The 16666-nt window shown below is 46.7% G+C and overlaps 1 protein-coding gene across 1 annotated transcript in view; it reads left to right on the forward strand.

Moving 5' to 3' along the window:
* Positions 1 to 2028: 2028 nt before the first annotated feature.
* Positions 2029 to 16666, forward strand: part of ROPN1L (rhophilin associated tail protein 1 like) — a 24690-nt gene continuing 10052 nt past the window's right edge. The window contains exons 1-4 of the mRNA XM_023218284.3: positions 2029 to 2776; positions 2900 to 3071; positions 8768 to 8891; positions 10515 to 10676. Of these exons, the coding sequence (XP_023074052.1) occupies positions 2941 to 3071; positions 8768 to 8891; positions 10515 to 10676 (417 nt within the window). The 5' untranslated portion in view covers positions 2029 to 2776; positions 2900 to 2940. The remainder of the gene's footprint in view (positions 2777 to 2899; positions 3072 to 8767; positions 8892 to 10514; positions 10677 to 16666) is intronic.

The raw sequence follows: 16666 nt of genomic DNA on the forward strand, positions 1-16666 counted from the left end.
CAAAAAAAAAAAAAAAAAAAAAAAAAAATGGTGCTGGAATAATTGGACATCAGATGCAAAATTAAAAATTGATCCATATCTTAACACTGGCAAAAAAAGTCAAAATGGATTATAGTTCCCCAAAACTGTGTAATTTCTAGAAGATGACAAGGAAAACGTGTTCAGCCTTGGGTTAGAAAAAGATTTCTTAGATCCAACATCAAAAGCACAATCCATGAAGGAAAAATCAATAAATTGTACTTTATCAAAATTGAAAACTTCTCTTTCAAAGGTACCATTAAGAGAACAGGAAGACAAGCTGTAGAGTGGCAGAAAATATTTGCAAAACATTTCTGATAAATGACTTGCATCTAGATTACATAAAGAAGTCTCAAAACTGAACAAGTAAACCCGTTGTTTTACTTAATTGCTGTTTCTCCTGAGCTTGCTGCCTCTGCCCCTGCTCTCTCTTCCTTTTTCCATTTGTTTTCAACATTGAATCCCGAATGTCCTTGAGATCCAAGTCAGATCACACCAACCCTCAGAACTCTCCAGTAGATTACCATGGCACTCAAAAGTCCACAATAGCTTTCAACGTTGGGCAAAACATGGAGCATCCCTTTCCTTCCTCCTCTGACCCATCACCTCTGTGTTCACCCCGCTCCTGCCGTCCTCCCTGCCTCCAAAACAGGTCGGGCCTTAGGGCTTTTGCACTTACTATTTGCCCTACTCAAACGTTCTTCATTCAGGCTCTTCAGCGTCCTCATTTCTTTCCTGAAGTGTCATTCTCACTGAGGCTTATCTAAAGCTGCAGCTACTGGGGCATTCCTGTCTCATCTCCCTGCTGTATTTTGTACTCCCTGCTCTCTTTTGTACTTTTAAACATACTATATCGTTTACCTTTCTTGTTTATATTTGTGTGTTTTTTCCCACTTGAATGTAAGCTCCAAAGATTTTAGTTTTTTAAACTGAATTATTACTGTATTCCCAGAATAACTCCCTGGCAAATATTTGGTACTCAATAGTAATGCTACGTTAGCCAATAAATGGTGAATTTAGAATCAAAATAATGTATCTATGGCCAAAATAAAACCTGAAATCCCTGTCTCATTTCCCAGAGGTAACTGCTGTTAATAGTTTTAGTTATATGCTTCCAGACATACCTTCACAGAATCATTTATCTCAATAAAGGCGTCATACTATGCAGACTGTTTGACAAGATGCTTTTTTTCACTTTACACGGGCATCCTTTCATACCATTGTGTAGCTAGGCTGTGATTTGTTTTCCAAAACACAGTTACCCAATTTATATGGTAAAGATTTTTGTCTGTATTTTTGTAGTATTTCTGTAGGGTAAGTTCCCAGAAATATTGCACAATCATCGAAAAATTTTAGTGTTAAATCATTGGCCCCTAAAGGTACTAATTAACATCCTTCTCAACAGCATATAAGATTCTTTGTTTTCTTTTTTTGGTGGGGGGGGATTGGGGACAGAGTCTCACTCTGTTGCCCAGGCTGGAGTGCAGTGATGCCATCTTTGCTCACGACAACCTCTGCCTCCCAGGCCCAAGCTGTTCTTCCTCAGCCTCCCAAGTAGCTGGGATTACAGGCACGTGCCACCACGCCCAGCTAATTTTTGTAGAGATGGGGGTTTCACCATGTTAGGCTAGTCTCGAACTCCTGACCTTGTGATCACTGCTGGGGTTACAGGCGTGAGCCACCGCGCCTGGGCCGATTCCCTGTTTTCATACTGTCATCAACTTTAAATACAAGTATTTTCAGTTTTTGCCAATGCTGTTAATTTAGAAATGTGTATGTGTATATTGTCTGGTGGGTGTTTGGACGGAAACGATCAAAATCGGGCAACTTTCCCAGTTTCCTTGAAGGGAGGGCTTGCCATTGGCCCCTCCTGGAAGTAGCTCGCTGTAGTTCTCCATCTTCCTGTTTTGAGGAGCGCAGGAGGAGATGGATCTGGGGTCTCATCCATACGGTGGCTTGTTAAGGGCAACTGCAGCAGCCAGCCAGGTCACCCCCTAAAGCAAAGTTAACACCTTGCATGGTGCCTTGGTCAGCACCCACCAAATTCGAGGTTTCTCCTATCCTTCGACTCAAGTCTCTTTTGACAGATGGGATTTATTTCCTCCTAGAGCCAGTCACATTGGCTCCACCACCCTATCTTAAGAAAACAAATACAATATGGTTTTAGCTGGAAACTGCCCACTGTCTAAGTGGCTTTTTAAATGAAGAACTCAGGTTCACTAAGGCACGGCTTAGGCAAGGGCATGTGCGAAGTTCGAGGCCTGAGACGTTTGGAGAAGGGGCCCCAGGCGCAGGCGGGTCCCGCAGTGGGGCCCGTGCCGCCCAGGCGATCAGCCCCTTCAGTTAACCCGCTTCCCTCCTAGTAGGCCCGAGTCCCCTCGCCTCAGCCTCACGCAGCCAGAGCAAGAGGAAGAGGGAGTCCTTCGTGAGTTCGCCGCTCACTTTCGGCGGTGGGAAACCGATCCGAAGACCCTTTTGTAGGTGAAATGCTCAGCTCGCGCGGCTCTGAACCACTGGGGAGCAGCGGCGGCTGCGAGCCGGACTGCGCCAGCACCTCCTCGTCCCGCCCCGGGGCAGCCCCGCCCCGCTCAGGGCCGCGTGCGCGTGCGCGGTGCCAGGGGCGGGGCCTGGTCGCGTCTCGGTTGCCTGGATACCGAGAGCGTGCGTAGTAGCCGCTGGCGCTCGCGAACTGCAGGGTCTGGGGTGTTATTGGAGGGGCAGTTGGTCCTCGTTTCTCCCGAAGCCCGCGGAGGAGCAGGTAAGAGCCCCGCGAAGCCGGCCCCAACCTTGGGAAAGGGATGGGAGGCGATCCTGGCCGCTAGCCCTGCGCTGCTAGCGGCTCCACCGCGTCCTAGCCGACAGCCGCCCTTCTTCCTCGCAGCGCGCCGCGATTCCCCAGCCTGGTCCCTTCTGCGGAGAGCGATGCCGCTTCCCGACACCATGTTCTGCGCTCAGCAGATCCACATTCCCCCGGAGCTGCCGGACATCCTGAAGCAGTTCACCAAGGCTGCCATCCGCACCCAGCCGGCCGACGTGCTGCAGTGGTCCGCGGGGTAAGCACCCTGGGCCTGGGTAGCGGTCCGGTCTACGTGCCCAAGCCAGACGAGCCCAGAGGGCCTTCCTCCTGGACCAGGGGCCCGACGCGGCGCTCAGCGTCCTTAAGAGTATCAGGCAAAACTTTCCCCTTAGCATTGGTGACATCTATACTTGAGTGTCTTTCTAGGAACCATTTCGATTTATCGACCATGAGACCCGAAATTATTGCAAAATACTCACTTACCTACAAAGTAATGGCAACTCAGTTGTTTAAAAGTGTTTATGATGAAGATAGACTAAAATTTAAAGCAATTGCATTGGGCAGAAAAGTGTCTACATTACGTTAAAAAAAAATTTACATGGTTGCGGTCACTTTACTTGTGAAATGATTTTACAAAGAGGAATATTTTAGCTAAGTTCCTCATCTGCAGAGAATCCTCTCAAAGCTATGTATACCGAGAGCTAGTTAAATTTATTAGAACCGGGACGACCGTAGTCATACTGAGGTCATCATCCCTAGAGTGCTCCCGGTAAACTGTCCAGCAAATGAACCTTCACAGTTTTTTTTTTTGCCACAAACATTCCGACACTTTCCAGGAACAGACATTCATAATCTCAAAGTTACAAGTCAACAGATCTTAGAGGCATTAAAAGAAATCCTCTTGGTTTTACAGGAGAACTCTTTGCCCCTTTTCAATAAACAGATGTAAAACAAAAACTCACTTTTATGATGACAAGAGTCAGCATAGGTGTAAATTTAATTTAAATATTTTAGTCATCAACATGTCAAATTTTGACTGGGCTTGGTGGCTCATGCCTGTAATCCCAGCACTTTGGGAGGCCAAGCTGGGAGGATCACTTGAGCCCTAGAGTTTGAGACCAGCCTGGGTAACATAGCAAGACCCCATCTGTATTTTTGTATAAGAAAAATCATTTTAAAAGAAAAAAAAAAGCCAAATTTTGCTGGCTTTCTCTAAATTCTACAACCAAGGTGAATTACTTTCCTTCGGCTGCTGTAACAAATCACCACAAAACTTGGCAGCTGAAAACACAGACATACATTCTTGCAGTTCTGGAGGCCAGAAGTCCAAAATCAGTTCCACTAGGCTAAAATCAAGGTGTTGGCAAGCCACTTTGCTCTTTCCAGTGGCTCTCAGGAAAACCCAGCTCCTTTCCTTGCCTTTTCCGGCTTCTAGAGCTGCATTCCTTAGACTCCTTGGCTCATGTCCCCTTCCTCCATTTTCAAGGCCAGCATCTTCGAATCTCCCTCTGCCTCTCTCTTCCAAGGACCCTGGTGATTGCATTCAGTGGCCATCCAGATAGTCCAGGGCGATTTTCCCACCCGAGAACCTTAATCAGTCTACAAAATCCCTGTTATCATGTAAAGTAACATTACCAGGTTCCTGCGACTTGGACCTGGATATCTTTGGGGCTGTTATTTTACCCACCAACTGAGCTACTTGTCCATCCAGTGCTTGCCCTCTGAGAAACGCTTTTACCAATGGTTTCTGAAAGACTCTTTCAAAGTTCTTGCCAAAGAAATATAGCCTCTGGTTTTAATCATTATTCAAGCTTAAATACAAGGATTTATAAGAGTTTGTGCCCTACAAAAAGTTCCAAGATTTAGCAACATTTTCTTGGAACATTAAATTATATTTAGTAATACCTTAGAGACAGTTATTTTATGCTTCACTTTGTTTATTTATTTTTGAGATGGAATTTCACTCTTGTTGCCCAGGCTGGAGTGCAATGGTGAGATCTCGGCTCACAGCAACCTCTGCCTCCCCGGTTCAAGTGATTCTCCTGCCTCAGCCTCCCAAGTAACTGGGATTACAGGCACCCGCCACCATACCCAGCTAAGTTTTGTATTTTTAGTAGAGATGGGGTTTCACCATGTTGGCCAGGCTGGTCTTGAACTCCTGACCTCAGGTGATCTACCCACTTGGGCCTCCCAAAGTGCTGGGATTACAGGTGTGAGCCACCACACCCAGCCTAAACTTCACTTTAAAAGGTTTAATCAGGCTGGGCACAGTGGCTCACACCTGTAATCCCAGTAGTTTGGGAGGCTGAGGCTGAGGCTGATGAATCACCTGAGGTCAGGAGTTCAAGACCAGCCTGATCAACATGTTGAAACCCCGTCTCTACCAAAAATACAAAAATTAGCTTGGTGTGGTGGCATGCACCTGTAATCCCAGCTACATGGGAGGCTGAAGCAGGAGAATTGTTTGAACCTGGGAAGCAGAAGTTGCAGTGAGCCAAGATCGTGCCACTGCACTCCAGCCTGGGTGATAGAGCAAGACTCCATCATAAAAATAAATAAATAAATAAATAAATAAATAAATAAATAAAAGACTTAATCAGGAACTTTCCGAATGTACCACGCTACTAATTTCTCTCAAGAGCCATTTATTTATTTATTTATTTATTTATTTATTTATTTATTTATTTATTTTTGAGATACAGTCTTGTTCTGTGGCCCAGGCTGGAGTGCACTGCTGCCATCTCGGCTCACTGCAACCTCTGCCTCCTGGTTCGAGCAATTCTCCTGCCTTAGCCTCCCAAGTAGCTGGGATTACAGGTGGGTGCCACCACACTCAGCTAAGTTTTGTATTTTTAGTAGAGATGGGGTTTCACCATGTTGGCCAGGCTGGTCTCGAACTCCTGGCCTCCCATAGTGGTGGGATTACAGGCTTGAGCCACGGCACCTGACCAAGAACAATTTTTGAGTTTAGAAGAAAACTCAGACATTATTCATTCAGCAGTATATATGTAATTGTAGCCTCAAATGTGTTTCAGCTGTCACAGGACATAATCTGTTAGGGAGAGCTATTCAAAAGTAACTCGAGTAAGGCGGGACTTGGTAAGTGCAAAAATGAAGGGTCATGAAAGTTAAGCAAAACGTGGCTTGGTCCTTGAGAGATTTTATAGGCAGAGAGATTGGGGCTTGGGTGGGGAGGAGAGGATTCCAGGAAGAGGAAGCAGCACAGGAAGAAGGGGGCAGAAACAGGAAGAAGAAAACCCATCAAAACCAAAACAGGAAACCAGGACACCCATGGACATGACTGCTATAGAACAAGCAAGCAGGCTGAGCACGGTGGCTCACACCTATAAATCCCTGCATTTTGGGAGGACGAGACGGGCAGATTACTTGAGCTCAGAAGCTCGAGACCAGCCTGCACAACGTGACAAGATCTTGTCTGTACTAAAAATAAAATTAGCCGGCCGTGGTGGTGCATGCCTGTAGTCCCAGCTATTCAGGACACTGAGGCAGGAAGATGGCTTGAGCCCAGGAGCTGGAGGCTTCGGTGAGCCATGTCCACAACACTCTACTCCAACCTGGGTGACAGAGCAAGAGCCTGTCTAAAAAAGAAAAAACAAACAAAAAAGATGCAGCAAGTAGCCGTTCCTCTTTCCCCAGGTTAGGGTTCTTTTCAAAGGAGATTCTCAGGTGGGCAGATATCAAAGCTGAGCCAGCCTCCCCCAAGCCTGTGGACTCCACTGTGAGGGAGTCGGCTGTTCCTTATGATACCATCGTGCAGTTGTGCCTCACACAGGACAATGAACGTAAGAATCAGTCAAGTAACAGAGGCTGCTTTGGCCGGTGTGAGCTTCAAGGGAACTGGCAGAGGCTAACATTAGTTGGTCTCACCTCAAAAGCAGGCTCTCTCAGCCTCCTACTGACAGTTAGGGAAGGCACAGGAGGAAGGGGTGTCCTGTGCGTGATGGGACTTAGCAGCCTCCTGGCCTGCACCCACCGGATGCCTGGAGTACCATCCCCCCGCTGCTGTGACAATCAAAAATGTCTCCAGGCCGGGCACGGTGGCTCATACCTGTAATCCTAGCACTTTGGGAGGCCGAGGCGGGTTGACCGAGCCCAGGAGTTTGAGACCACCCTGGGTGAAACATGGTGAAACCCCGTCTCTACTACAATATAAAAAATTAGCTGGGCTTGGTGGTGCACATGTGTAATCCCAGCTACTTAGGAGGCTGAGGCTGGAGAATTGCTTGAACCAGAAAGGTGGAGGTTGCAGTGAGCTGAGATGGCGCTACTGCACTCCAGCCTGGGCCACAGAGAGAGACTCTGCCTCAAAAAAAAAAAAAAAAAAAAAAAAAAAACACAAAAGCAACAACAACAAAAAGAGTCTCCAGAAATTGCCAAATGCCTTTTGGCTGGGGGGAAGGAGGAGGAATATTATCCCCCACTGAGAACTCTGCTTCCAGAGGCCGTATCTAGCTCAGGATTCCTTGCCTGAGTTATGAGCAATTACCCCCATGAAATAGGTAAAAACCTTGATTAGTAGGAATGTGGCAAAATGAGGCACCCATTCTTCACCTGCACCCTTTAGGTCTTAAGGTTCACATTTGTCTAACTCATTGCTGCCTTCATTTTAACTTTTCTTCAAATCATTAACAAAGCCACAAAATGGAGCTGAAGTTGTCTTACACAGCAAGACAACAAAGTCAAATTTGAGGGGTGTAAAGAGAAAGGATGAGATATGAAGTTTATTTTAGTCTATCAGACATCTACTTATCCGTATTTATCTGTAGCAACGTTTCTAACTACTCATGGCTTTAAAATTGTTATCTGTGGCCCTGGCGGATGCTTTAATGTTCGTTTTTCCTGGATATGCTATCTCTTTTCATCATGCTAAGGTCATTAGGGCCCCAAATGATGTGGCTTCAGCATCGCCGCCTCTGGCAAAGATACCAAGGGGCATGAGTTTCTCAGAAGGTCTTGCCTGGCACCCCTCCCACCACAAGCCAGAGGCTGGATGTGGGTTCCCTCTTGACTTATTGCCCCAACAGTTTCCCACTCTTGCCCCCAATGTAAGCAGCAATATCAGTGTCCCAGAAAGGAACAATTAAGGGGAAAAATACCAGGCAGGAAAAGTAGGGGGGGTGGTGGGAGCCAGGCCAGCACCTGCCATTCCCAGTGTGGAAGCAGGTGACCTGCGTGTTCCTGGGCTGCCTCAGGGTTGAATATGCAGATACTTAAAGTCAATCACCTCAAAAAGCAGCAAGACCAAACCCACCTGTCAAAAGTGGGAAGATGGCCTGGCACAGTGGCTGACAGCTATAATCCCAGCACTTTGGGAGGCCAAGCTGGGAGGATCACTTGAGGCCAGGAGTTCCAGACCAGCATGGGCAATGGAGCAAGACCACATCTCTACAAGAAATAATTAAAAAGATTAGCCAGGTGTGGTGGTGTGTGCCTGTAGTCCCAGGTACTTAGGAGGCTGAGGCGGGAGGATCCCTTGAGCTTGAGAGGTCGAGGCTACGGTGAGCCATGATTATGTCACTGCACTCCAGCCTGGGTGACAGAGTGAGACCCTGTCTCAAAAACTTTAGGAAGAAGAAAAAAAATAATACATGGAGCTCCAGCTGATTGTGAAGTGGCAGGGAGGAGGGGAAGAATAACACACGTTGAAGGAGCTTTCGCGAGTGCCAGCCACTGCGCCAAGCCCTTCTCACTCAGTGCTCTGACCCTCCAACAGGGACTCTCATTATCCCCTTTGCCAACAGAGAAACTAAGGCATGCAGAGAAGGTTAAGTCAGAGAACTAAGTGGAGGAACCAGGACATAAGCCCGGGATGTTGGTCTTCAGAGCTGTCCTTCCTAATCACCATTGTTTTGGGGGGTTATTGAAGAAATTGCATCGCATAGCTGCTTTTTGTGTATTGATGAGCTTTCAGAGATGTCTGTTATTTATTAGATATTTTTCAGCTTTGTCAAGAGGAGATCCACTTCCTGTAAAGGACAGAATGGAAATGCCCACGGCAACCCAGAAAACAGACACAGGCCTGACTCAAGGACTCCTGAAAATTTTGCACAAGCAGGTATGGGGGGTTCTGTGGCCTCAGGCAACTGGCCTGTGCTTTCCTTACCATTCGCTGTGCATTGATGACAGAGCGAGGCCCACCCCGGCAATGTATTTCCAACCTCCCACGGTCCCTGAAGTCCTGCTTGCCCTGCCACACGTCGTCAAGGTTGATTCAAGGAAGAAATATGTTGTGTTTGGGAGGTCTTTTTCTAGCTTCAGCCGCCCCAAGTAACTATCCAGGGGTAGATTTTAGAAAAGTGAAATGTAATTTATTTAAAATACAAAATTTGCATGACACTAGATTCTGCTGGGCAAAAAAATACAAAATTCCAGAACCCGGGGGGTTTCCAGTCTGTTCTCCAGGTGTGCATTTGTGAAAGCTGTGTGCGGGCCTGAGTAAGCCTCTGCCTTCTCTGTCTGAAGGCGGGGCTGGACTTTGGCGCCCAAGGTGGGCAGCAGCCTCTGGTGTCCAGTTCTGTGGAGAGCCTGGGCCCCCTTCCGGCCTTGCACTTCTTCGCCCCACACACCATCCTGTTTTTAGAGACATGAGTTACTAGAAAGTGGGTAATGGAGCAAGGCTAGACATTCCTCATGACTTGGTTCTTTTGCTAAAAGAGACACCAATGGCATAACCTTGATTTTCAGACTGACTTATCCCATTCTACATTGTGAAGTGCTGTACTTCTGCGCAGGATACAATGAATTCTGAAACTAGGACTTTTCCATGGCTACCTTAAGGGAAATGAAGAACTCTTGAATGGTGTAGCTTGGGAAAAGACATGCTGAAATTGCTCAAAGCCTTTTCATCCAAGATACTGCTAGCAGATTGCAGAAGTTATCAGTTTTGATAGATTGTTTAAAATAGTAGAAGGAAGGCCGGGCATGGTGGCTCATGCCTTTAATCCCAGTACTTTGAGAGGCTGAGGCAGGCAGATCACTTGAAGTCAGGAGTTCAAGACCAGCCTGGCCAACAAGGTGAAACTTTGTCTCCAATAAAAATACAAAACTTAACAGGGTGTGGTTCTGTGCACCTGTAATCCCAGCTACTTGGGAGGCTGAGGCAGGAGAATTATTTAACCCTAGGAGGTGAAGGTTGCAGTGAGATGAGATCGTGCCACTGCACCCCAGCCTGGGCAACAGAATGAGACTATCTCAAAAATAAATAAATAAATAAATAAATAAATAAATAAATAAATAAGTAAATAAATAAGTAAATAAATAAATAGTAGAAGGAATACATTGATTTTCAGTTTTAAGATTTCTCCTATCTAACTGTTAATGTGTTTAGGGGCTGGATTTTTAAAATGTTTTTTACTGAGGTTTATTTTTTATTGTGAAGCATTTCAGGCAGAGAGTGGCGTATCATATACTCAATATCAGTATGCCTGTTTCATTAAGTCATAACATGATGCTGTATTCGCTTCACCATCCTTTTTTCATTTAAGAAATAAAAGGTTGCCGCTTACTGCCTTCCCTGCCTCCCCTCGCCAGGGCTGACAGAACCCACTGTCATGCATTTGGAGTTCATCTGTCCCCTGCATGGGGCGGGTGACTCAGTATATGTTGAATTTTCACAGCATTCTAGTGTTTCCCAGGTTTTAAAACGTACGTAAATTGTCTTACTATGTTTTCTAAACAGTGTCACCACAAGCAGTATGTGGAATTAACAGATCTTGAGCAGAAGTGGAAGAACTTGTGCCTGCCGAAGGAAAAATTCAAAGCGCTCTTACAACTGGATCCTTGTGAAAACAAAATCAAGTGGATAAACTTTTTAGCACTTGGGTGCAGCATGCTTGGTGGGGTATGTACCTATAAACGCATGTCAGTCATTCTGTGTCAGCGTGGTCCCAGCTTAAAAATCCTTTCGGTTTCAGTAATTAAACGAAACACTTTAGTAACTTTGTCTTAGAAAAGCGTTTCCCCCTGCTCCAGGCCTATTATATTAATATTTTCCGGCTTATAGTTATTTTAATTTACAGAAATTACTTATGAATGCCTCAATGTAAAGGTTAACAGTAGATGAAAGATATGGATACTATTAAACTATATTTAGGTTTTAGAAGAAAATGCATCAATGACTTTTTAAAACTACAAATCATTTTGTAAACTGATAACTGTTTTCCTCATCTGTGGAAAGAGGCATACAACTATTTTCTACTTTAGTAGAAATCTATCATTATTATTATTATTATCATTATTATTTTGAGATGGAGTTTTGCTCTTGTTGCCCAGGCTGGAGTGCAATGGGGCAATCTCAGCTCACCGCAACCTTCGCCTCCCAGGTTCAAGCAATTCCCCTGCCTCAGCCTCCCGAATAGCTGGGACTACAGACGCATGCCACCATGCCTGGCTAATTTTGTATTTTCAGTAGAGACAGGGTTTCTCCATGTTGGTCAGGCTGGTCTCGAACTCCCGACCTCAGGTGATCTGCCCACCTCGGCCTCCCAAAGTGTTAGGATTACAGGTGCGAGCCACCACGGCGGCCTTAGAAATATATTATTAATAACTAATAGATACAGTGCAACTTTGCTGATGTTCAAGTATAATCCAAGCGACTTAGGAGTAAGACATATCCTCCAGGTGACAAGGCGAGCCTGGGAGGTCGGGGCAAGAAGGGAGATGGGATGATGTTGGCAGGACTTCCTTTGCAAACCCAGAGTCAGTCTTCTCAGCTAAAGTCTTGCTGTGAGACATGGTGGTTGGGTGAAGGAAGAGTAACCGGGCATCAGCCATGTGAAGCTTACGAAGAAAGGAGGTAGAGCAAGGAGAACCAGCTCCTTTGACTACACAGATGAACAATTTGATGTTACCCCCTCCCTTCAGTCTGTGGCCCAGTGTGTATAACTGACGCCCATGTGCTTGCTTCACAGCCCTCACTCAGCTTTGGTCCATGCCCAGAGCTCTTTCATTCCATTTTCATTAAAACAAATTCCTTGAAATGGGTGTTGGTAAACACCTGCAAACCTACCCAACGTGGTCGCTAACGCACCCACTTCCAACCACCCGTGTCCTCCTCCCGCGTCCTGTCCCCCTGCCTGGTGGCCTAAAGCAACGACATTTCTGAAGCTCCTGCTTCTCGCTCCCTGGCCTCTGAAACGCATACTTCTGTGTGTCCCCCAAGAGGTACATTGCAGAATTGTAGTTGGTTTTGACTTGATGAAAAGACAATTGTGTTGTTAGTAATTTTCTGAAATTTTCATTCTAAATTATATGACTAGATGTATTCAAATGGATATCACAGACCGCGTTGTTCATTCCCTTCCTCTGCCATGTCACATCTGAGTGCAGCGCAGCTCACCAGCTCCGCGGATGGCCCCAGTGGGAAGCTGTGTGCCCTCAGGGAATCGGGTGTGGTGTGGCTGTAGAATGAGCAAGAGTTTTGTTGTGAAACTGCTCAAAGGCAATGGAGGTGCTTCTTGTCAGCCCTGGGCTACTTGTGCCAAGGCCTGGATGTTGGCAGGCCCGGTACCCTCCAGTAGCAAGGACAGGTGCAGATGGCACCAGGGGAGTGTCTCAGGGGTATTATCAAGATAGACAAAGGCAAATACATTTAATTATTGGAGACATTTTTATGTCACTTTGTTAATCTGGAACTCTGTGAAATCTGTCTGTCTGTCTGTCTATCTATCTATCCATCCATCTATCTGATCTATCTATCTATATCTGTATCTAGCTATATATTTTTTGAGATGGAGTCTCACTGTGTCACCCAGGCTGGAGTGCAATGGTGTAATCTTGGCTCACTGCAACCTCCCAGGTTCAAGCGATTCTCCTGACTCAGCCTCCCGAGTAGCTGGGATTACAGGCATGCACCACCGTGCTCAGCTAATTCTTATATTTTTAGTAGAGATGGGGTTTCACCATGTTGGCCTGGCTGGTCTTGAACTCTTGACCTCAGGTGATCTACCAGCCTCGAGTTCTGGGATTACAGATTACAAGATGTGAGCCACTGTGCCCCGCCTATATATATATATATTTTTTTTTTTGATTCAGAGTCTTGCTCTGTCGCCCAGGCTGTAGTGCAGTGGTGCGATCTGGGCTCACTGCAACCTCCGCCTCCCGGGTTCAAGTGATTCTCATGCCTTAGTCTCCCAAGTAGCTGGGATTACAGGTGTGCACCATCATGCCTGGCTAATTTTTTGTATTTTTAGTAGAGACAGAGTTTTACCATGTTGGCCTGGCTGGTCTTGAACTCCTGACCTCAGGTGATCTGCCCACCTCAGCCTCCCAAAGTGCTGGGATTACAGGTGTGAGCCACCTCTCCCAGCCCTGAAAATCAGTATGTTAACAATATAAAATTGTATGCAATATTTGAATTAATGTTGGTGGTTTCTGCCTCTAAGCTTAGTTGTAAAATTTTGATTTTAACAATGATGAGAAAGTAGAATAATTCATGTTTTTGGATCCATCTTTATAGTTTTCACCTTCCTAATTGTGAAAATTGAGCAATAGATTTAAAACACGATTGAACGTGATTTGGAAAATAAGGCCTCTTGTCCATGTAGAATGTGCGACACTAGATGGAGACATTGTGTTAAGGATAGAGCTTGGCCATCTAAACTGACTCCTGGGGAAGAGGCATCACAAACAGCACACATTCTTTTGTGTTCTTCCTATCATATGTTACTTGACCCACAGAGAATAAACTGACACCAGGAAGCATGCTGCGTGTCACTGTGGGTTCCTACCTGTCTCCTAACTTGAGCCACCTTTGCCAGCAGGACTCCAGATTTGCCCTTGACTCCTTCCATAGGTGCTGGAGGCCCCTCCTGGGTGCAGAGAGCCACAGTCACCCTCCGCTCTGGTCCAGTGCGGCTTAGACTCAGGGTCCGGTTCAGGTGTGAGAGCTGACCTCTCCTCCCTCAGGAGCGTGTGCTCGTCTGGGGTCCTTGTCTGCTGCCAGGGATGCCTGCTCTGCCCTGGCTCCCGCGGCCCACAGAGTGCTGAGCACGAGCTCAAACACCTGTTTCGGGGTGTGCCGGGTAGACAGGAGGGGCTCGGACCCGCCAGGCCTTGGTGTGGACACTTGTGTTGTTGACCTTGTTGACCCTGGGTGGCTTGGAGGTGTGCTAAGAACACAAAGCTGTGAATTCACGGAGGGGTTTCATCATGTTGCTCGGCATCATAAACGTTCATTTTTGTGCTTTAAAAAATACCTTCAAAAAGGAGGAAATGAAGTGAAGTGCGATGAGAAGAATTTGTAGTGGATTACCGCCTGCGGATGTTTATTGCACATAGGGTGCTGTGTCATTGGTGGCTAGCCGCCGCCTGCGTGAGCGGGGTTGATGTCATTCCTGCTCCCTGCGCCTATGGCAGGGCATGGCCTGTGGCAGGTGTACTCTCTGTGCTGTTACGTTTATTTCTCTTAGAAATCACTCTAGTCAAATTCGTCGAGTTGAAGATCTCCAAAAAGACTGGAAACCTCTGTTTTAATTTCTGAGTCATACGTATCATTCATTCCACAAATGTTTACTGTGCATTATTCTGTGCCAGATCCCGTTCTAAGTGCTGAAGGTTCTGGAGTGAACAAAATGGGCAAACATGACCAGGTTATTGGAGCTGATGTCCTGTTACATCCTTGAATCCCTGAACACTGCTCTAGTTATTACATCAAAAGCCATCAATTCAGGTGAAGGGGCACTGTGAGCTGCCCCAGGCAGGTGATCAAGGACATTAAATTGCCATCTGGGTGTTAAGAGATTCCTGTCCTCTTTCTCAATGTTTTGATGTGCTTGCATGGTGAAATGACCATATTTATATGTTGTGGCTTTTATTTAAAAATTTTTTTTTTTTTTTTTTCTGTAAGAGACAGGGTCTCATTCTGCCACCCAGGCTGGAGTGCAGTGGCATGATCATAGCTCACTGCAGCCTCAACCTCCTGTACTCAAGCGATCTTCCCACCTCAGCCTCCCAAGTCACTGGGATTACAGGCCTGCGGCACCACACCCAGCTAATTATTTATTTTTTGTAGAGACAAGTATCTTGCCATATTGCCCAGGCTGGTGTCAGTTCCTGAGCTCAAGCAATCCTCTCGTCTTGGCCTCCCAAAGTTCTGGGATTTATAGGTGCAAGCCAGAGCCTGGCTGACTTTTATTTTTCCATTTCTACAAGGCCATTAATGATCCTGAGCATTAAAGCTGTGGATCAAAATGTTTTGTTTTGTCTTTTAAGCATGGAGATCTTTTTTTAAGATAAGAAAATTGTGAACCAAGTCTTTCATCCCCATACTCACACTGACAGAGTCAGTCCGTTATGATCAAAACAAATAACATAGACTTCAGTGAGGCTTTTTTTTTTTTTTGAGACAGAGTCTCGCTCTTTCGCCCAGGCTGGAGTACAGTGGTGCAATCTCGGCTCACTTCAACCTCCGCCTCCGGGTTCACGCCATTCTCCTGCCTCAGCCTCCCGAGTAGCTGGGACTACAGGTGCCCACCACCATGCCCGGCTAATTTTTTGTATTTTTGGTAGAGATAGGGTTTCACTGTGTTAGCCAGGATAGTCTCGATCTCCTGACCTTGTGATCCACCCGCCTCAGCCTCCCAAAGTGCTGGGATCAGAGGCGTGAGACACCACGCCTGGCTAGTCAGGCTTTTAAACACATTTGAACTTTCTTAATCACAGAGGCATCTCTCTTCGTTTACAACCACAGATGCACACGTGTCTAGCGCAGCTTTCCATCTGAACACGGTGCACGCAGTGGGCATGATTTCTAGGGTTTGACCATGTGTGGGAGTGCGCAGAGCCCTGCATGTGTATTCTCTGGAATCCTCCCAACAGCTCTTTGAGGAAGGCACCGTCAGGTTTGCAGGCTGGTGCCCCAAGGCAGAGAGAAGCTGAGTCACAACAGGTGACTTGGAAGTGGGGAGAGGAGAGGATTCCTCCTAATGGCTCCGTAGCCCAAGGAGTGTGCAGCTCACAGGTTAGGACCACCTTATTCAAGTTTACACCTGAGATTTCCTGTCTTGGAGAAGAACAACTCCTGGGGACAGTCGTCAAAATCATTTTGTGTCCTGAAGTGATTCATCCCCTGGAAGGCATTCAACCTCGGCCTTCTGACAACACACACTTTGGAGCTCTCAGAACATCGCTCCATCCAGTTGTGCTACAGCATGTCAGATTCAGTGACTGACCTATCACGGTACCCTGCTGACCCGATGTGACGGCCACCTGCACCAGTGACAGAGGCTGCATCCTGGCTTACTCCTTGCTGCCATTTCCTTCCAGGTTTCCCCAGCTAGGGCTCGAAAGCCCATTTGGACATGTCCAAGAAAGGCCAACAGAATTCCTCGTAGCCCCTGCAGCTGGTGGGAAGACACAGCCATGCCCCCACTGCTCAGTGGGAGCCTGAGGCCATAGGCATGTTTAGGAAGCTGTCACTGAAGACAAAGGAGCTGCTCGGGCTCCTGACTCCCCGGCCCCAGCTCCAGTTTCCCTGATTGCTCATGTCCCTCCCTCTGTGGGAAAGAGGCAGGGCCATGCTCCTTTGACCAACCTTGCCCCTTCCGCTGGAGATTCCCATGGGCCGCTGATGTGGGCCGCTGTGGCCTCCCCACCCCTGTCCTGGACAGGATATCACACCGTAGCCACGGGGTGAACTGCTGCTTCAATTCGGGGCCTCCTACCCTTATTTGCTGTCAGCCCCAGAAATGGTTTTAAATTAGAAAACTCTAGAGGATAACAGAATTCGATGAAAAGGCCCTTAAGCTTTTGAAAATGCAGTGCTGGGTTAGAGGCTTTTAAAAATGCAGTGCTGGGTTAGAGGCTTTTGAACACGCAGTGCTGGGTTAGAGG

The sequence above is a fragment of the Piliocolobus tephrosceles genome, chromosome 4 (genome assembly GCF_002776525.5).
Source record: "Piliocolobus tephrosceles isolate RC106 chromosome 4, ASM277652v3, whole genome shotgun sequence".
Classification (NCBI taxonomy): Eukaryota; Metazoa; Chordata; class Mammalia; order Primates; family Cercopithecidae; genus Piliocolobus; species Piliocolobus tephrosceles.